This window comes from Bactrocera latifrons, unplaced genomic scaffold, assembly GCF_001853355.1.
Source record: "Bactrocera latifrons isolate USDA-ARS-PBARC rearing strain unplaced genomic scaffold, ASM185335v1 scaffold_255, whole genome shotgun sequence".
In the NCBI taxonomy this organism is placed as follows: Eukaryota; Metazoa; Arthropoda; class Insecta; order Diptera; family Tephritidae; genus Bactrocera; species Bactrocera latifrons.
In genome coordinates, this window is record NW_017536130.1 from 189,152 (window position 1) to 211,239 (window position 22,088).

Sequence of the window (22,088 nt, forward strand, 5' to 3'; positions counted from 1 at the left end):
TAATTTTTTTCATACTTCGCTTTCTTCCTTACATGTATATTGGGAAGTTTCTGTCATGAAACTTAATAGTATAGCCGCTGTACGACTATAAAATKTATAACAATCCATTAAAACTTTATAACAATCGATGTAACTATTTTCGTTAAAAACATTTAGTTTCGAGAATAATACGTTTTAAAATGCAGGTGTGTAGGACATATGCTCACATGACCTTTCTTTTTCACTCCCGTAAATATCCAACTATATTCAGTTTCGGAAAAGTTTTATTACCAGCGCTTTCAGTAAATGCTCTAGATTGGACTTATGGAGAAAAAATTAAATTTTTCAATTTATCACAAGGGATACATATGTATATATATATTGCTGAGGTAGAGGCGGTGAGCTTACTATATATGATTTCGTTGTAGAAAAAAAAATTCTCACTACAAATCAACTTGAAATTTATTTTTATGAGTATGAAGCATCGTTTAAGCAGAACAAAATTAATATTTTGCAGTGGTCATAACCCTTAATCAACTTTTTCCAGTATCTTCTTTTTTTCGATTGCTCAATTAGTAATTATACTGACACTTTACGGAGAGTAATGGTATATTCATAATTTAGTCAAGCACTAAAAACGGTCTGGATTGAGGGAATCAATATCAGTATACGCTCAACTTTTTATTAAATCGTGATAATTTTTAAATGGTGAACTTCACTAGTTTCTTTATCACCAAATTGCAGATGCTTGAAAAATCCAAATGACATGACAGCTAATTTCTTCATTATTCACCATTTAATAAAATATAACAAAATATGAAAACTGTGAGGAGACAATTAGCCTCCAGGACCATTAAAGCTCTTCTTGATAAAAACGTTGCAATTATGGATCTCATAGACACTGACTCTAACACTGTGCAGCAATGCAATAAATATTCAGCGATTTAGTGATATTGCTCCCTATATTCTTAAGCTAATGCATATATTCAAGCGCATATATGTATATTGCGCCTAAGTACGGAACTTAAAAAACGCAACAAAAGAAAAAAAAACATAAAAAAACGTGAAGTGTTTATTTGACAATAAAATGTGTTAACACGCATGTACAAGCACTTATGTTTCACATTTTTTCTCAAAATAAATGTAAATGCAAATGCAAATAAGTGTAGCGCAGTAACAATTCACTGAATTTATTATACGCCACTAAATTACTAATGCGATTTAATTGGATTACCACTCACTTGAAATGCAATGAAATGAAAATGAGAATGAAAACGAATAAATTTAATTTTTGTCAATGAATTCTTCTAACGCCCAATGACAAGCAATAATTCACGTGAACACATACACAAACATGTGTTGTAGCAAATTTTTTCAGTTGCCAGCGTCAACTCACACCGACGCACCAAAACTAGGCTCGCCGTCGCCTGTGGAATGCCATTAAACGCTGCTGCATGCGCTGTCAGCCATTTTTTCGTTTACAGTTATTTCAAAGTGGCAACGCATTTAAAATACTATTAATCAAATGCCACAGCCCGTTGGCAAGCATAGGCCAGGAAATAACGGGCTGAAAAGTGTTGTAAAAAATGCTCAACAGCCCCAAACCACTTTGTAACTACATATGTGTGGAAATGCCGAAGCGGAAGTCTGATAAGCAGCACATACGCATATGTGTGAGTGTGTGTGCGTGCGTTACGCGCTGACCAAATGATCACATGGTTAGCTTGCTCATTTAAAATGTGGTTTGTCGAAACAAATGAGTTGAAAATGCTATAAAATGCTAAAACAGCAACAGTAACAGTGGAAAAAACTAGAGCAACGCACACACTTAGGTATTTATTTGGACTTTTAATTAAATTTACTGTTTAATTTACTTGCAAACAAATAATTTATACACATGCATACTTGAATAATTAAAACGGTGAAGTATGCCAGTTGGGCAATTTACTAATGTGAGCACACATACACCAACACAAACATATACATAACTAAACATTTAGTTCATTATGCGCACTAATTTGGGTTTAAGCGCTTGTTAGAAGACTTTTAAATATTAATTGTGCGTGAACTGGGGATTACGGCGCATTTTTGTTGGCATAAAATAGCGCATAAAAGTGCCCAATTTTTTTTTTTTTTCATTAATTTTAGTAGAAGCTCATATGACCTTTCATTGGGCACTAATAGGTTTTTGCGTTAAAAATACTTAAAAAAATAAATTCAGACTTACATATATGTTTAATTTGACGCGGGYTGACAAAAACAACGTAATGAAGGCTTTTATCCCTGTTATTGCCTTCAAAAATGTTTCGTACATACATTTTTGGCAAGCTACTGGATAGATTGTTTTACAGGTTACGCATCCAAGATACATTTAATGCATATTGGTGCCTCAGAAACGTTGTCAAGCATCTCTTTGGCAACCTCTACTCAACTTAGTTTTTGCAAAAGTTTCAGAATATTTGAGGTGTTGGGATCCTCTGCTATCAGATGAAAGGACAACGATCTCTGGCACATCTTCTTTAACCTTTTTCGATGTTATCGTGATAACAGAGGTTTCTTTACCACCGCGTTTGTTTGGCTTTAGACTGTACTACAACAATTTTAGGGAATAGATAGATATAGATATTTATTTATTTCATGTACAATAAATACACAGGAAACAAGAGAAAAAAAAGAGCACTAGCTTGAGGCCATCAGCTGGTTTTACAAAAGAATACCAATTTACATTTCGTTTATGGATTACAAATATTATATAGTATACTATAACTAAATTAAATGAGGTAGGTTGCATGAGGCTATAAAACTMGATATCTTGCTTATGTTAAGTGCTGTTGTGTCGGAAAGAAGTTGTGATGGAACAGTCAAGCCCAAAATCCGTTGCCTCTGAATAGAAAATCGAGGGCAGATGTCCAAGATATGCTTCACAGATGTGCTCATTGACCCRCAAACGTTGCATAATGATACTGCATGACTAAGAAGATGTCCGTGAGTGATCTGCGTGTGGCCCAAACGAAGTCTTGTGAAAACGAGAACGTCTGACTGTTTAGCATCGGAAGGAAAAGAAGGCCTAATTTTTGTTGGATTAATATCTGCATAATGGAGAACATATTCTTTCCACTTTAGTAAGGATTTATTGTTAATATACTGCCGTACATGTCTCGACAAATCCGCCTTTTCAAAAGTGTCAAAACAGATAACTGGGTCATTATGAAGACTCTTCGCAACAGAGTCAGCTAGTTCATTGCCTCGGATGCCACAATGGCCAGGAATCCACATCAATTTAATTTTGTTTTTGTGTTTAATTAGCAAATCCCTGATGTGGGTTACTAGAACGCTGTCCTTTTTGAATTTCCGGAGCAATTAAGGCGGCTTGGTAGAAAGCAAAGATTTCACTGGTGTAGATGGAGCAATGATTAGGCAGGATACCTTTTCTTAAAACATCAAGGGTTTCAGAGACTACTGCAAATGAGGTTGAAAATTTGGTTTTCGAACCATCGGTAAAAATATACTTGAATACTTTTTGAATGGAGTTATGTCTTCATCGTACTAAAATTTTCTATTATAAATCTATCAATAACAATAACATGGCTATTGGAAAAATTTGAAAAAAATATCTAGAAACCACAGGCAGCTCATATGTATCTAATATTCGTAACCGTTAAGGCAGGAAGGGTGAATATACTATTGAAAATCATTATTTTTTCCATAATAATTGAAAAAGCACTGGCTTTATATTAGCTTTTTAAACTTCCTTTTAAATTTCGGGGTAYGGTAACCCTGGTGTTGCAATCTGACAACTGACAGCTTCATTATAAAATTTGACAMTGGATGTTTAACATACTCAGAGCGTTTTCATATACAAACGCTATTTGTGTTGTTCACAGTTACTTAAAATATTCAACTCGGCCAAAAAAAATGTATTCACGTGGGTTACCCATATGTTTTTGTTCTCTAATCTCAAAATATAAAAAAATTGCAATCTCCAATTAATTTTTGAAAAAAAAAATTTAACAAATACTGGTTTACTCAGAAAAAATATTACATATAAACTATAAAGCGAATATGTACATCGTCACATAAWATGCAAAACAACGTATCATCAAAAAAAATCCAAAAATCGCTAACAGATATAATAACTAATATATAACCATTTTATAACCAATATGAGTGTYTGGTAACCAATATATAGCCATTTTATAAACAAAAGTTGAATTTTGTTTGAGTGGTTTTTTTTCCCACGTCTTTCCTTCGCCCTTAAGGATATGAAAAGTTATGTTCCGTTATTTTTCATTTTACGTAACGGTATACATATATGTATATATTTGTTTTTTGACTAAAAAAAAATTACACAATTAATTTGGAAATATAATTTATATTGTTGTCGAGTTAAATAATAATAGTGCAGAACAAAACAATTTAATAAAGCATTTTCTGACATTTATTAGAAAAGTAATTAATTTACTCATAAAACAGTTATTATATTATATAACACAAATAATAACAAACTCGTGAAGAMGTGAAAATTATCGCCCAATTCAAAAGCCATTATTCTTTGTTTCCGATATCATATATCCAATAACGGTGAATTATATGCCACTTAATTTCCAACCACTTAATACTTTAACAAATATGTGCACAGTTTTTATTTATTTCGCACATACATGTATACAAAAAGTGAATATTGCGTTATTTCACGTGGCCAATTGGGCGATTGCCTCCCATTTAATGCCACTTAACACCGGCGCGTCAAGAGTTAATAAGCGATTTTAAATTACCGCGTGTCTTTTTGTGCATTATTTTATTATTATTGCTACTTTTTCATTTTCGTGGCAACAGTCGCAAATGACTTTTCAATTGRCGTGATATTAAAATATGCAGCGCGGCTTTCAAATTTCAATAACGCAAATACTATATTTGACCGCAAAATCTGATAAATGCCATAATTGGCCGTCGCGATGTGGAGCTATATTTGCGACAGCGGTGATTTGTGCTCAAATACTCATAAATTGTKTATAAATATTTGCGTGTAGTAAGATATTTTCAAACTCGCATGCATGCCATTGTGGTTAATACAAACGCGTGGCAACATTCCATTAGCTTTGATATTTCTTTAAACAAATAACTCTGCAACCACAGTTATCTGTAAAATTTTTTTTTTTTATATTTGCCGCTTTCAAAAATCGGTCCTAAAAATAATGCTAGATGAGACGAAAAAGAAAGTGGTTGGCGCTGAGTCGGCTGACTTTATTTACAAGACYTTTGCGAGTCCCTGTTTTATTATATTATAGATCACGGCCATAAATGAAGCATTTATTTTTAGAAAATTTTTACTAGGAAAATAATCACAAAAATTTTCAAAATAAACGAAATTAGTTTAAGCCCCACTTTCAGTCTAACTTATCTAGAAAAAAGCTCTTTCTGGTAAGGTGACGGATTTTATAATTATAGAAAAAATTTGTGGTAACTACATTTTACACCCATTCGGATTTCTGCGGCAATACGACATACATAAAGGAACCACCAAAAGTCACTTAATATTTATTATTTTTTGTAATGTAAAGTATTTTTCTTTAACTTTATTAGGTTACATGGGTTTCCTCGAATTATTAATTTTTTATATAAAAAATATATTTCTTTTATATAAAAATTAATATTTTGTTTAAATTTTATATTTTACAAAGATATATATTTTACGAAAATTCAGTTGTAATTGACGAAAAAATTTCTACTTTGAAGCCTTTGTAAATTATGTCTCGAAGACCTGTGTATTATTCCATTAAGTGCAGAGTAGAAAAACAAAAGTTTTGAGTGGCTATATATCTAGATTACCGCGATCGCTCATATTGTAAACTCTATACCCACATCTTTTTCTCGGCTCAACTTGAACTTATACGACAATATTCTAGAGATGTTATAAAATTTAATAGATAATATAATATAAATTTTATGTGAATTATTTTCCAAAAAATAAGTTGCTTTAAGTTGAGTTAAGATGAATCATAATATATCACGATAAGATATATTTGGTTAATTTAATTTTTTAAAATCAGCTACGTTGAGAAGTTCACAGAAATGTTTCTTTTAGCTGCATTCTAATGCCTATTATTAGTAAAATAATACCCTCTCCTCTGAAAAAGGAATTAAAAACCCAAATATATTTCGTTACATCAATTTTAAATCTACCAGTTAGTACTATTGAGTAATGACGGTTTGTCAAAAATGAATAAATAAATAAATAAATKAAAACAAATAAAATGATAAAGAAATCCTGTTTTTTTTTTTTTGAATATTCTTATTTCAGAAGAAAAGATCCTATTACTCGATCTTACTCGATCAAAAGTTCTACTGTCTTAACTTCGCTATTTTTTTTTTTTCAAAAATGAGTAAAATTTTTCTTCCGTGAAATCTCAATTTACTTATGGAAAAAAACTGTATATATTATGAAATAAAAGAACAAGACTTGAATCGTCTTTCAGAGGTTTAGAGAGATATTTTTTTTTTTTTTTTCAGTATTGGATGAAAAGTTCTACTACTCTACAAAATATTATCATAGTTCTAGCTTTGAAATATTTTATCACTTCAAATGAAAAATTTGAAATATAGGTAGGTATATCAACTACAACTGAAAAGTTACGTATACGACATAGGTGACCCATATCAAGGAAAAAAAAACCAATTGTGAAATGAAAGGTGTTCTTAGGTATTTATTTTTAAGTTCCTCAAAATTTTTTAAAAATATTTATAAAGGGTGTCCCAAAATTAATTAAATTGAATCAAAACGTTTTTAGTTGTGTAATTGTTTTTTTTTTTTTTTTTTTTTTTTTTTTTTTTTTTTTTTTTTTTTTTTTTTTTTTTTTTTTTTTTTTTTTTTTAACCTCAAAGTACATAGGATATGATTATTTAAGGCAAAATACATTGGGACAATTAAATGAGTTTTCCATACAAGGACCAATTTGCATGGCAACTATACGTTAGCTTTTGAAGATAACAGGCAGTGGGCAAAATTTCAGATCGTTMTCTTAGAAGATGGGGGACACAACTAATTCAATTAAGATCATCATGCTGATGATTTATATTTATCCTTTGTAGTGGAGCTCCGATGTTTCCTGCTGGATGCTACAAACTTTATAACAAATTTAGTATGCCCAGTTCAGAGTATATAAATGAAATTGAAGAATACATATCAAGTATGTACAAAAAATATTTTTTAAAGCAAATCTCTAATAAATTTTGTTTCTTTAGTAACGATTCCTTTTCTATTTCGTTCTTTTGTTTTTATTTCAAGTGCGATTAGTACATAATTTATTTCTCCGCTTCTTAGTAAAGCGTACATCGAACTGTTCATATACATATATATAGTATACTATATATTGATTATAACTGCGACATAAAACGAGTGTAAGGCATAAGTCAGGTCATTGTCAGATTTTTGCATATTTCGCGCGAGGGAAAAAACAACGTTTTTGATGCATATTTCAATACTTATAATTTCAATCAAATTATTAGCACTTATGTATGACAGGCTTACATATTTATTGGCGTTATATTCATATATTGCTGAAGCATCYCGAAAAAGTTCTCATTTATTAAATTTTTCTGTTCTCGTTGCCTTTTTTCTCCAACAAACGACAACACAAAAAATCACTTCATCAACTGCACTGCGCCAATCGAATGAAAAAAACTTACAAATACAACAACAACGTGAATGTCTGGCTCACAAATTCGACAAATTACAATGCGCAATGAAATCAAAAATAAACACATACTGACATATACATGCATATGTTAACAACCGCAACAACAAACGACTGTTTTGCGAAAAACAATYGCCAATGAACTAAAACAACTTTATTAATACACAACAACAACAATAAAACAATTATGGCTAATGAACGCATTTGATATTGGTGTGCACACGTCATCATTGCAAAAACCAACAAAAATAAAAACAACAACAATTCGGCTTATAAACATCAACTGCGCTCGCTGATTATACAAAAACAAATACAAAAAAAAAAACAAAAAAAAACACATTTTGTACACTTGGACACGTTTCACGCGCTTGTGGAACCACACTCTTCCACCACCTTTTCTCTTAACCCCACTGCTCTCTACCGCGTTCTGCCTCCTCCAACGCAGGTGGTCAGGATGTCGAAGTGGACCTCTCAACGGAAATAATCAAGCAACATTTTCAGGTGAGTGCCATGCAATGTTGCAAGCACCTTAAACGCAGCAAGCGGRCGGCAGCAATGCTCAAACACACACACACGCACACTCATGCACTCAACTACAAATTATTCATTGCTGCTGTCAAGGGYTGCTTCTGCGTAAAAGATGCGTGCAAGCAATTCGTTTAAGTGGCGCCATTGCCTGCAGTTCCACAGTACTTAAAATTTCACGTTCTTTTGCTTTTCTTTTTTAACCCTTTTCCACAACGCTGGCATTTCGTCTTAACGGCCACTGTGCCACTACAACTTTATTACGGCTGTCATCGGTCGTCATTTTACGATTTTCACGTGCAATTTCTGGCTTTTTCATGCGTGCAACTGACAACATGCATCAACAACTACAACAAATGCTACGTTTCTGCTGCTGTCAACATCCTCGCTGTCGCTTCGTGATCAATGACGCATGCAACCAACTACCACCCCTAACTACAATAACAACGACAACATGCAACGCACGCATTGCGCTTGACTCGTTGCATTCGTGACTTTGGACGCATCAACTGATTTGATGATTTTGAATGCCGTTACCTGCTGCCTGACGGCCGTTGGCTTGCGGCGACCGGTTAACATTCCAACGTACGATTGAGTAGAGTACCTGCCACACAGCGTTGGACACTTGCCGGGAGGATGTGTCATGCTCGTCGTCCCTGCAGCCAATGTTGATGCATTGTGAAATGCACCGTTGCAATCGCAATGCATGCATGACATCACTGCAAGCCTTCTACAAAGGTCCGCACGAGGATTTGAATTTGGACATTGCCTTCTGCCTCTGCAAGTAAGTATCCCTCCCCAGACCATACATATGTATATACACACATAGCTGCTCTTTGTATCCACATATACATACATATGTATGTGTGTCAACATGCTTGCAACATCTACTTAACTATTTGCAACTGTGCGCCTTTGTCTAATCCACTGCGTGCACTAAAGAGCCTGGCTGCACGACTCGCTGACATACTCGATTGCTTATACAACTATGTGCATGCTGCATGCATTGCCTAGCATGGCTGCTATCTGCTCGTGCACGCTTCGTGGTTTCGCATTACCCACACCGAGTATGTGTTTGTGTGTTGCAGCAACATTTTTTTGGCATTCCATGCCGCCACTCACTTTGTTCCTTCGTTCTCGAGCGCATTGTATTTGTATAAGCACTTGTGTTTTACGTGTTCTCTTGATTTCTCTCTTCACAGAAAAACAACGAATCGTCACGACATGTGCATGATTGCACAGGAAAAGCTCCATCCAACGTGCGCACAAAGGCCGGCCGATAACAGTAATCAGCAGGGTTCAAATGGCATATACTACCATCCGCCGCCGTCCTGCCACTCAGTAGCGGAAAATTGTAAAGAGGATCGTGAGTGCAGGTAAGTGGAATTGAGCAGCTCTTTGCTGTTTGCTCGGCAGATAGTGTGCTTTGCTAAGTTTAGTGCAAGTAGCCATGCGTTAAGTGGCAGATTTCGCTTCATCATGGCAGCAACAACAAGGGTTTCTAATCTGAAGCAGATGAATTATGCATATCATGTTTTAGAACACAATTCTCACTTAGTAAGTATACGAAATTTTGTGGCTTTTGTTGTGTTTTCGCTAATGTTCAATACAAATTTGACTCGTGAAAAAATTAATATAGCTAGTTTGATGACATTCGTAAATTCATACAGAAAGCTCATATACGTTTTGGCATGAGAGAAAAAAAATTGAAAAGATGGGTGTCCGGCAATCAAGACTTGCCAGTTGATGTATGCCCCGGTTTTTTTTTTTTTTTTTGAGATTATTTTTTTTGAGATTATTTTCGATCTCAAACTTATTAAGAGCTCCAATTGCGGCTTCCGGCCATCCGTTGTTGAAGGCCACCCTCGATATCAGCCTAGTATTTATGCAAAAGGGAATTTAAGCCCTAATGTGCATCTAGTGTTTTCAATAGAAATGAGGGGAGACTGACTACAGGGCTACAGTCCTTAGCAGTGACATGAGAGCTTTTATCTGCCGTCGGAACGAACTGGATTGGGACCAACCAATGATGATATGATATCTTTGTTGTACGCTAAAACTGTATGAATTTAATATCTTCTGGTCCCGGAAACTTAAACTATTCAAGACAGTACATAGCTTACATAAGACGACGCTCATTAAGAATATCTGATAAGGCTGTATAGTCTTCTTGTATCACTCCAAGGGGCTCTTCTTCCGTGGATAGGTTTAGCAGAAAGTGAGCATACCCGTCTCTACTCTTTCCCAGCCTACACTATGTCCGCTTTTACAGACCTTTTTGAAAAGTTTTCAGCTTGAAGATCTGATTTTCTATCACTCTATTGTCCACCAATCTGGTTTCCTCTTTCCGGTGTGCGTTTTTAAAGACCAAGAGCTTTCAAGGGCAGACCTATGTACTCATCGGCAGATAACTTTCAGATTAAATCAGACTCAACAAAAAGAGCTAGTCGAAGCGTCTTACCGTAAAGATCCCAGTTCATGTTTCTTGATAAATAATCTCTTCCTTGTCCAGGTTAAAACTAATATACCTGTTATCATAGTAAGAATAGTCATTAAAAAGTCTCCAATCAGAGGTTAAGGGATCTGTTTCCCTTGATTGTCAGAGACTTCTTCACTGCCCGCAGTTACGAAAATGGTGGAGTTTCTCCTGTTCTTAAAATATCATCACTGCAAATGAAAAATTAACTCGCCTCTGGCGTTTAGGTCCGAGTTTCCCCAAATCGTATTCCTTGAGTTCGCGTCCGAACTAATAATAGTACTGACTTTCTTTTGATGGCTTCAACCTCGATCCTGGAAGTCTCAACTATCCACACTAGCAAGACTCTCATTACGGATTTCTTCGAAAAGCCTCTCGAGATTGAAGGTAGAATCATCGATTTGCCTCCAACGCTCCGTGCGTCCAAAGAGGAGAGTCTCTTGAAACTAAAGTATTTTTGATATTCTTTTAATTTTGTTGAACAATATCCATTCTTCATCTTTATACCTCAAGAGCTCTAGTATAAGCAAGGTCACCAGTGTTATTGCAGCTTTATCATTTTCAGTGACAAAAAATTGTACCTTTGAAATTATAAATGTTCTTCATTGAATCTAAATGCTAGTAACTCAAATTGCTCTTTCGAAATGGTTTGTCATCTGAAAATGTTTATTGTTAGTATTAGAATCAGAGTCAGAATATGGACTGGTTCCACTATTGCCCATAGTGGTTTCAACCTCACGATAGGTAACTTGAAGATCTTGCACACAGCATAAATAGATACCAGAACAACCACAGATTTTGGACGACATTTACGAAATTCAACCTCGATTGCATTCATACTAACTCGATAGGCACCGGTTGTTAATCGAGCTTTATCGAAAAAAATTATTTTAAGTTCATCGAAACACTGTTGCTGAGTTGTAAAATATAATCGCACGAGAATGTTCGTGATATATTTCCAGTTTTTGATCGAGATGAATATTTTAAGTTACCGTAAACAATACAAATAGCGTTCGTATGTTCAAACGTGCTGAGTATGTACAACTTGAAGATGTCAAAATTTGGGATAGAGTTGCCATATTGTAACACTACGTTTGCCAAACTCCATAATACAAAAACCAACCTGCATATAAGGAACTTTATTTCAACTGAATGTGCTTCAAATTTTGAAACAGTCCAACAGAATTTATTAATACCTTTTTCAAATTTTTAATAACCACAAGTTTTGCACTTTATCAGCTGTGGGGTAATCTTTCAAAAATCTGACGCAGACGAAACAAGTATTGATAAGGTTTAAATAGTCGTTTTATACTCACTTGACTCATTTAACCAACAACATGTTCAATTACTTTCATTATAAATGAATACCATAAATCACTAGCAGCTGCTAGATAGCAAGGAGCATAGTGAAAGTCAAAATCACGGAATATAACCATATGTTATCAACTAAAATTTTGTGTATAACTTGAAACTATAAAATCTGTTCAAAATCAACGATGTAATTAAAATCATCAACAACAGACAGATTGTTGTAGCCAGATGTGACTGCAGGCAAGTTGCCAAAATGTCTAATAAATATGTTGTAGAGATGCTTTTCTCAGAAGGAAGCTAAGCTATATAAGGCAAGCATTCGAGGAACGAAGGGTGTCTGCTTGTGGCACCTGCCTGAGATTTTGCATCAATGCATCATGAAATTGACACTTTGCTGAAAGATGCAAGGTGACTGCCATTAACTACACTGATGCACACAATCACATACATACACTTTATAGAGTAGTGGCAGCAGCGCACATGTTTTTTGAAAATGAGTTGCACGACATGTTGCAAGATGAGTTACGTTGCTATTAAAAGAGACACGTTCTTCAAGATAATTTAATACACACACGCATACACAACCAAATCTTAAACTGTTACACACATACAAAAGCACTTTATAGCTTCCATCTAGCAGCTTTTTTTTGGAGATGCAGCAAGCAATCCGGTTTACTGCAGCAGACAACGAAAATAAACTAGCTGTCAAACTGTGTACTGGTGTGTGTGCGATGGCCGCGATTTTCAGAAGTCACTCTACTGGAGGAGTGAATATGCTGCGACATATTCTACAGACTTTCTTAAACTTAATCTGCAGACGCCGATGTTATAGTGTGTCGGAAGCACACTCAAAGTGTGACGACCTCTAACACAATCATAACAGTGAATATACACATATGTGCGATTTGGTGGATTATGCACATAGATTTATAGTATGCCAGACGCATGGTGGCGCTGCAAACAAAGAGAAAAAGAGTAGAGAAACCGCAGCGAAAGCAGAAGCATAGCGCGTCCTAATTGAACCACGTTTACTATCGTGTCTCTCATACACCCCTTATTGTTTACGTATATTTTTTCTCCTCATCGTCCCTTCGCTATTTGCCACACTATGCGCCTAGTCTTAAGCGTCTAATGTGCTACCGTGTATGAGCTTGATTGTCTCATTGGTCGCATAGCACAACGTCATTACTGGCTGCACAGCTAAGCGACCACAAAGTACGTGGCTGCAGATTTAATTGCCTTTTAAGTGAATCGCTCTTTTGCTCCAGTGCAAGCAACTAAATGTGCTAATGGCGACACTTACTTCATAGGCGGCCAATATAGGTATATGAAATAACGCAGCCACGTTAGCGTTAGCTGGATTAGTGAACAATTTATAGTGGCGGTGGAGCTGATTTGGCAGACGGTCGAGTAAAATTTTGCGATGAAACTTAAAACTCAGCATTTTCAATATTAATATTCTTTCAGCTAATCGTTAAGTGCGTAAGTTGATAAGAATATATATTTTTGAACGTATGTCTTATTGTGAACAGATTCTGAAAAAGCATGCCGAAATCATACTGAAGAAATTTACACAAAAGCGTAAATTTTAATACTTTGAACAGGACTCGTAGGTTGCCTTTATATTTCGGAATTTGATAACCCTAGTGTTGCACTCTGACAACTCGAAGCGTTACTTGACAACTTTAATATTATAAATATTTAAAACTTTTTGACATGCGAGCACTATTTTGGTTGTTAACAGTAACTTTAAATATTCATCTCGGTCCAAAAATGTAATTACATCGTGAATCTAGCCATAATTTTTTTACAAGTTTAGACGTGGATCAACTCACCCACTGTATTTCATCGAACTTATGGGATTACATGGGTTTTCTCGGGTAGAAACAGCATATTTTTCAAAAAAAATTTGAAATATAATAAAAATGAAATATTTATTCAGAATTTTTAATTGTTACAAACATATCAACAAAGAAATTCCGAAATGTTTTAATATTTTAAACTCCGCCATTGCGCCATCATTTCCAGTCACGCCTTAGAAAAAGATTCGCCCGCGTTGGCTGGATAACTTCTTAAAGGATCATCTGAGTGAAAAATACGTGTTTTAGTTAAAACCTTAATTTAGAACTTGACGAGTGAAAAAAAGAAGAAGAGTAAAAAAAAGCTTAAAAGTTGCTTTTGTAAAATTTCGTGAAGAATAGTGAGTAGTTCTCGAGAAATATTGCCAACCAACCTCAAAAGCAAAGTTTCGAGAAAACGCGTTGAAATACGGACTCACTTACCAAATAGCAAACTATTGTAAATTTCGGATCAAATTGAAAATTAAGGACAATATTCTAGAGATATTGTAGCATTTAATAAGCCAATAAAAATATTAGATTTTTTTAAACTCGTAAACCCATGATTCTCCAGAAAGGTCCTAGTGTTATCGATGGTATGGGGAATTCCAAAATCAGTTGTTACTTCACTAACTATGGATGATGAAATTGCATGATCGTCAAGTGACCTATCATGAGAGTGAGACAGCTATAAGGATAAGTGAGACCAACATACATTAAATATTGCATGAACATTTGACTGTTCACGCTGGATGCCACAAAACTTGTGTAGATTAGTAGAGAGAAATGTAAAAAGTTAGAGAGCAATGCTTCGAAATATTTCTATGATAACATGACTAAATGTAAATAGTAAACTGGGTATTTCAAGTCGAAATCGAGTCGAAAGCACTTCCAAGCAAATGGCTGCCTGTTTTGTGGACCAACTGGACTTGTCGCAATCATACCACTAAAACACAACCATTTGTCGTCCACTTATCTTTCAAAGGCCAGTCGGTTCAGGAAAACTAATCGCCGAAGACGGATCACCTCGACATTGCGAGCTGATGCACTTCAACTGAAACAAATACATTTTTGAGCACTCAAAACATCAGTGATGAATCATCTACCGTGTTGTTCAGAAATAAACGCCGGATACCCAAACAATTATAATCTAAAACGTATTCAAAGATGGTGGAGAGATCATTGTAGACATGCCTCATTCTAAATGACTTTCGGCCATGGATTTCACACGATGATAATGTACCACCGCCTCGTACCACTGAGTCCATTTAGCTATGTCGGTCTGTTTGTCCGTCTAAACTGTATATGCGCTATTCAATCTCCGAATAAATTGCTCAGAACATAGCCCTATTGAATATGTAAAATTTTGTTATTTATGACGTGTACTCCACACAGCTTTGGAGCAACCGAACTTAGCTTATTTTCTTGTTATTTTTTTTCATTTCAAGACCCGTTCAATTAATACCGTAAAGCCCTGCTTTTCGAGAACGCAAACTCAATTCTCAAATATAATTAGAGGTAAGCCATTAGTCAACGTGAGAATCGACTCTCTCTGCTCTTTTCGATGTCAAGACATATTTACATTTATTTATGCAACGCATTTGCATAAAGACATTCAATAGCAATATTTTGCATTTAATCAGCGATTAAATTTGTTCTTATTACACACTAAATTTGTTGTTAATGGCAGTTTTGTAGATTTTGCAAGATATTTGTGGCGATATTATCATTTAATATACCACTTCATGTATAATGTTTAGGGCCATACGGCAAATACATTTCTTATTATTCACATTCTTCCTTCAAAAGCATTAGCTTTATCATATAAAGCACACATTAATAAGCAAACTTGCTTTCGTTTCCATGAGAGAGAGAAAGAAACGTCTTAATGGGTATCCCTTATACAGTCGTACCGTTATCATTGCTCTGGTGTGGCGCGTGCCGCAATTGATTTTTCATGCAAAGCCGCAATTCACGCAATTTTATATGCCTATATAAATAAACATATACATACACATACGCATTTGTACGCATGTATACTGAATTATTAATGTTCGCTTGCGTGTATGCGCACGAATTTACCAACAAATGCCATCAACACTTCTGTAGGACTACGAAATGCACTGATAATGGCAATTAATTACAACACAAGCATCATTTACACATAAATCTTAACATTCAATACATTTTATAGTACTCAATGTCATTTAATTCAATTCACTGGGAACGGTATACGTTTCACACGTTTTACGCATTCAATTATCCGGTGAATGCCTCAGCCATCAATCAAACTCACAAATGTCATGAGTTCTCACATATAAATAAATAATACAATACCCACATATACATATACGCACATATATACACTGATACTACTGTTTGCTTGTCAGCTATTATTCCCTCAATGGCATGTTATATCATCCATATGACATATTTAAGTCTCCCAAGCTATGACGGCGGCATGACAACGGAACTTTATTAAGCTGCCGTCATTAAGCCTCATTAATGGGAAAATGGTTGGCATAACACATGCGAGTCTTTTTGAGATTCCTGAAAATATATCATTATATGCCCATTGTAAGAATACAAATATGACAGTTTGTGACCTCATGCAAGACTTACGCACCGTACACATGCTTAAATATAATATAGACGTAAGCATTTATTTACTACTTATATAGTATGCGTCAATTCTCAATGACCACAAGCTTCGAAGCCTGTAAAGCAAAGGTAGACATTGCATGTGTTTTCTCATTAAGCACGAATATCAATTAATCATATTTATTAAGCACTTGCACTTGAACTTCATGGACTTTAGTCATGAGTTATGTGAGTCAAAGTTGCTTAGTTGGGAAGCGAGAAAGAGGAGGAAAACTATATGTTACTCTAAAATTATGGTAATAATGGTTACTTAATAAACATGCGGTAAAGTTTTTCACATAGAATTTTTTATTATTACAAACATACATTATTAACAAATAAAATCTTAAATTTTTGGAAAAATATTCCATTTCCGGTGACCCCTCGAAAAAAGCTGCACCAGCATTGGAAGAATAACTCCTTATAGGTTCTTATAAACTGAAAAAATATGTGTGTTGGTTAAAATCCTAACTAAGAACTTTTTGAAAGACTTAGATTTTTGGCAGACAGTTTTACAATCAAAATTTCGCGACATTTTCTTTTCTAATACTTGTAATCGAAAAAAATGTCTCGTCCAACTGTCTAAGAAATATACCTCAAAGACCTGTGTAAAATTTCATGGAGATCGGTTGAATCGAGCGCATGATTCTCATGGCTCTATCTCCGAAACTATTACTCGGATTAACTTGATACTGTTGGACAATATTCTAGAGGCTAGACAATACTGATGAGGAACCAGAACATATTTATACGAAGATAAGTTAATGGAAAATAAATATTTTTGAAATATAATTGTAATTACCCGATTAAGATCAAATACAGCTCCTTTTATTCGATAACTTGTGGTTATTCTGAATTTTTTTATTTCATAATATCACTCTAGTAAAAACCCCTTATCCGGTATTGGCAAAAACCTGCAACAGTCGATATTCCGAAGCTTCCCTTGAGATGAACTTTTGAACAGCAAAATCGTTAGTTATAGGCAGGAACAGATAGTGATTACTTGGTTTTGGGTTCACATATATATAATTCCTTTCTTCCCTTTCCGTTCGTTTGCTCTCAGGGTTTCTATGGAGTTACCGTCGACCCAATATTAATTACTTGGTTTGAGGTTCATATTATATGGTGGAGACATAAGAAAACTCCAACTATACTTTCTTGACTTCCATGGAGCCACAATCGATGAGTGTGGGCTAGGATTGTACTGGTATAACACAATTGCTCTCCTAATGGCCGAAACTCGCCACTTCTAAGCGATTGCTTTACTCTTTTCCCTACTTTGCTTGCCTTTCCACCCTTATCCAAGAAAAACTTAAACTTCCTTTTCATTAATAACATTTTTAGACAGTTAATACTTTTGTCAACTGAAAATTAACCGAATGCTGAAGAACTACATTGTATCCGTCGACGCTTCTCTCTAAAAATCAAGCCTTAAACTCAATATCGTATAGTTGAAATCGATCCAATATAACTATATATAGAGTACACTACTACTGTATTTCACTATTAACCATACCTGTGACCTCAGCATACGCAACTTGACGATTTGACTATACTACGAGGCAACTCTTTGGGAATTTTCCACATGTCCTCGCGCTACCTAACGCCCCCAATAACAAATCTTGCTGAAGTAGCAGAAAGTCTGGATTGTATGTATGTTGCTAAGCAAATCTTTTGTGAAGAAATGAAAGGCAAATACATGCATACTTGTAGTTATCCCAGAGCACACAAAAAAGAACCTAGTACCAAGCATGTCAGAATTATAAGGAACGCATAAGAGCACAGGAGTGACGGAGTTGATTTTGTGTCAACGAAAATTGCACACAACACGAACGACTGCCGCCATGCCTACCGAGCTGCGTTCCCTTATCTGACCCCAATTCGAAATTGGTTGACTTAAAGCGGGTGTAAATTGTGGCAAGCCGTACGGTCCCATGCGAAACCCCCGACCACGAGGGAAGCCCAAACGATGAAGCGTTGAAAACTTCAATTATGTTTTAATTGCAGTGCTCTTAAGACAACGACGACATGGCAATTAGAGCTGGAACGTGTTGCCAAGATGTTGCGTCAGCGCCAACGTTTGTATGTTGCCAAGTTACCGAGGTGCCGGCATACCGGCGCATGCTAAGCGAACGGAATTGCGAAAGGATGCTGCGCTCAGTGCTACGACAGGTTTTCGGAGAAACTCTCAGACTGAAAATTGTGTGTGTATGTATGTGTGTGTGTGTGTGTGTGTGTAGATAATTACTATTCGCAAGTGCTTATTTAAGCAATTTCTCACTTACGTGTATCAGCTTGTTGGGCGGAAGAATAAAGAGCTGACAAACTATTCCACACAACGACGAGTAGTTTCCAGGCTAACTGGTGGTTGCCACTTAGCGTATGCCACATTGCCACTATATTACACAAATATTGAAGCGCGTCCCTGTTGATTTTATGTTTAATAGACTAATAAATGGACCGTCGTTGTACCGTTAACTTTCTTCATAATTTAGGCTCAAACTGGAGTACTACGAACAGGCCTGTGCGGTGGACAGCGTAACGAAGAAGTGCGCGGGACGTCCCAGCGGCTGTCGCACTGCCATGATTGGCATACTCGGCACTATGCTGCGCACCACCTGCGCCTGCCAAGGTACCGACCCGCAGTATCTCTACCAATGCGTCGGCTGGCGGCGTCTGCTCTGGCTGAATCCCTGTGTGGGTGAGTACCTGATGCTGTTATTTCCGCTGATTTTATTCAAAAGTATGTTATTATCCTCAAAGTGACTTGCATTAAATACTATTTGCTTTAATAATAACCCTATTTTCTTCTATCTCTCATTCTTCGTTTTACTCCACTTTCATGCTTCTTCATATAAACGCAGTTGAAGCTCAGAAGGATTTTCACATGAAGCGCCTCGCCGAGTTGGGTTATCTAACGACTACAACTACTACGACTACAACAACCACGACAACAACAACACGCGCGCCACCGCCGCCTCCACCGCCTCCGGTATTGACTACAGTCACCACAACAACAACACATCGCCAACCGCCCACTTCGCCGCGTCAAACGTCACGCAAGCAGACGACGCACATCTTTCGTGGATATCCGGTGAGTGCAGCGTCTGGATTCAATCGATTAGCAATAAGCTGTGTGTATTTAAATTTTCCTTCAACTCTGCAAACGACACATATCATTATATAATTTTAAAAACATCTTAAATTTACATTTTAGCATAAAAATCGGTTACTAAAGAACGAGAAGAGACGAGAAAGTAGGCTAAGTGTAATATCTAAGTGTAATACCTAATGCCAGATTATGTATGGATTAGGCAATAGAGACCCTACATTTACTTTTGATTTTTTGTTGCTTATCGATCTTCCATTAGATTAAAATAATAAAATACCAAGAGTCCCAGATTGAATAAAAAGAAGAAAATACGTTAAATTCGTTCGTATCAAAGCTAAAATGCCCTTCAAATATACAAATAGTCCTGCAGATAGATGATTCTCTACCCTAAAACACAGAAAGCTAAAAACTAATTCCAAAGAACGATCTTTCGCATTTGAAAAAAAAGGATTTTCTCTTTCAAACATTGGTCGCAACTATATAATATATCAGATGCTCTCTCCATTCAGTCCAATATTCGATAACTCATTCGAGCATAGACTTTATACTTTACATATCGCCACAGAAAAAAGTTTAAAGGTGTGATATCACACGGTCTTGGTGGCGACTAGACCGGCCCAAAAGGTGAAAATATCTGCCCACCAAAGTGTTCTCGTAATAAATCTATTGGTTGCTATGATGTGTGTGGAGTAGCGCCATCCTTTTGAAATTATATATTGCCAACATAACGAGCTCAATTACATTATTTTTGAAGAAATATGTACCGACTCTTCCACCGTTCCACAACTCACACCAAACTGTTGTTTTTTTCTGTATAAATTGGCACCTCTTGAATTACTTCAGAAAACATTGGCTCGGAAATGTCGGATATTCTTGGAACTTTTTAAGAGCTCTCTCTCTTACAGCAAAGCAATGTCGCTTGAGAAGGTTGAGCGGTTTCAATTATTACACAAGCTGTATTTTGTACGCTTTCAATTTAAGATCTCGACGGAAAATGCGCCAAGTCGATCCATACGTCAGTCCGAGTTTCTGCGATTGAACAAAGCATTCTGCAACCAGATCTGAGAAGCAGCTGCAGCGACAACGTGTTAAGTGGTACACGACTTCTGGTAGCAGTCAGACCTTTTCTTAGTAAACAGATTGCAAATTATGTTAAATTGAATACCTGAAAAACTTCTTTGTATAAAATGCTTTTAACAGTTGCTTAACTTGTAAAATAAATAATATTATTAATATCTGATGATAGCCAAAGAATCCAATTTGTCCTAAAAGGCTAATCATCAACCCCCAAATTCCACGAAGTCGTCGAAATTTTACAAAAAAAAAAAAAAAATAAGACGACCATTTATTAATCTTCAATTTTCAAAATCTAATAATTTTGAAGTTTTGCCAAAAATTCAATATACTACTTTTAGAGGTTCCAATTTTTTTTAACGATATTGTGTTACAACAATTCTAAATTGAAGGTTTTTTTTATTTTTCTTTTCTCATTGTTCATTGTCATTCAAATTTAAATACACAACTAAAGCTGATGTCATTCATTTGTTATGGATATACATACATTTACAAGATTTGCAAAAACCTTTAGAAATATTTGAATATAATTCTCGATTCTTCTTATTTGCATGCAATTTTCACAATTGCGCTTACAACAAAATGCAACAAAAACGACGCCACTTCCAAAATAACAAATTGCAATAACCAACTCCAATAACCACAAACAATGGACAACTCAACGCAAAAAAAAAAAACATGAAAATATGGCGAATTCAATGGAAAACCAAACATTACAAAAACCCTTAATGCAGCCAAAGGAAAAATCGGAGCCCACATCTATGGAGAACAATTATATCGAACAGCCCGATTCGATACCGTTGCACAGCGGAAATGATAAAAACGGAAACACCGGAAATGGCGATTATCACAGCGGGAAGGGCAAGAGCAATGGCAACGGCAACGGCCACGGCGCCGCCAGTAATGCAGCAAATGGCAATGGCAGTGGCCGAGGCAACAGTAATGGTAATGGTGGCAATGGCAGCGCCACTAGTGCCGCCGTCAATGCGCCACGTCACGGTAAAAACGGCAAAAATAACAAAAATGGCAAAAACTCAAAACACAACAACAACAACGGCAACAATGGCAACGGCAATGGTATTGGTAATGCCAACAGTGCGGCTAGCGCGGGTGCTGGTGTCATGTACATCAACGGCCACGATAGTAGCGGTCATGCTGCAGCTGCGGAAGCAACAGACGTGGACGCTGCCGTCGGCGCTGCACCGGGCAATGGAAATGATTTTGGCGATTTCGATGATCAAGTGATTTCTGTGGAACAAATTCAAACAACGGAATATGCGGGCAACGGTGCAACAGAATCGCCAGCCACAACGACCACAACAATGGCAACCACAACAACAACGCAAGCGCCAAGTAAGTAACAAGTAGAAATATACTATGTGTATATGTGGATGAATGTATGTGACTTTTGTACATATGTGTTTCTTAGTGTAATGGGT

At 36.0% G+C, this 22,088-nt stretch overlaps 1 protein-coding gene across 2 annotated transcripts in view; it reads left to right on the forward strand.

Annotated features, from left to right (window-relative positions):
- Positions 1-22,088, forward strand: part of LOC108969516 — a 147,756-nt gene that overhangs the window by 116,932 nt on the left and 8,736 nt on the right. For both annotated transcript variants that reach the window (XM_018934272.1, XM_018934273.1), the window contains 6 exons: positions 8,119-8,174; positions 8,798-8,982; positions 9,401-9,574; positions 18,959-19,164; positions 19,328-19,557; positions 21,384-22,002. In XM_018934272.1, the coding sequence (XP_018789817.1) occupies positions 8,119-8,174; positions 8,798-8,982; positions 9,401-9,574; positions 18,959-19,164; positions 19,328-19,557; positions 21,384-22,002 (1,470 nt within the window). The remainder of the gene's footprint in view (positions 1-8,118; positions 8,175-8,797; positions 8,983-9,400; positions 9,575-18,958; positions 19,165-19,327; positions 19,558-21,383; positions 22,003-22,088) is intronic.